General features: G+C 50.0%; 1 protein-coding gene across 1 annotated transcript; it reads right to left on the bottom strand.

Annotated features, from left to right (window-relative positions):
- Nucleotides 1-228, bottom strand: TM35_000411010 (ESAG-like protein; the record flags this gene model as incomplete). The annotated part of the gene is made up of 1 exon (XM_029029809.1): nucleotides 1-228. A coding segment is annotated over one exon (228 nt), but the record flags the coding sequence as incomplete, so codon positions are not given.
- Nucleotides 229-290: the final 62 nt, after the last annotated feature.

The raw sequence follows: 290 nt of genomic DNA on the forward strand, positions 1-290 counted from the left end.
AGGCGTTGCAGCACGAAGTGCCCATACTCGCGCCACAAAACCCCCAGCACTCAGATAACGGTACGTAGTTTCAGGGCCACGTACAAGGCGCTGATCGTGAGACGCATTTGCAGACCTCCACATCTGGTCATAAAACATACGACAATAAACACGGTGATTCTTTGATCCCTTAAAAATCAATAATTTTATCTGTGGCATGTAACACGGTGCATCACATGTAAAGAGCATTGGTGCGGCAGCATCACCGCGCCGGACTGCTTTAGGATTAAAGGAGGCAGCAGTTGGCGCCG

Source organism: Trypanosoma theileri (assembly GCF_002087225.1).
Source record: "Trypanosoma theileri isolate Edinburgh chromosome Unknown TM35_Tth_41_V1, whole genome shotgun sequence".
Taxonomy (NCBI): domain Eukaryota; phylum Euglenozoa; class Kinetoplastea; order Trypanosomatida; family Trypanosomatidae; genus Trypanosoma; species Trypanosoma theileri.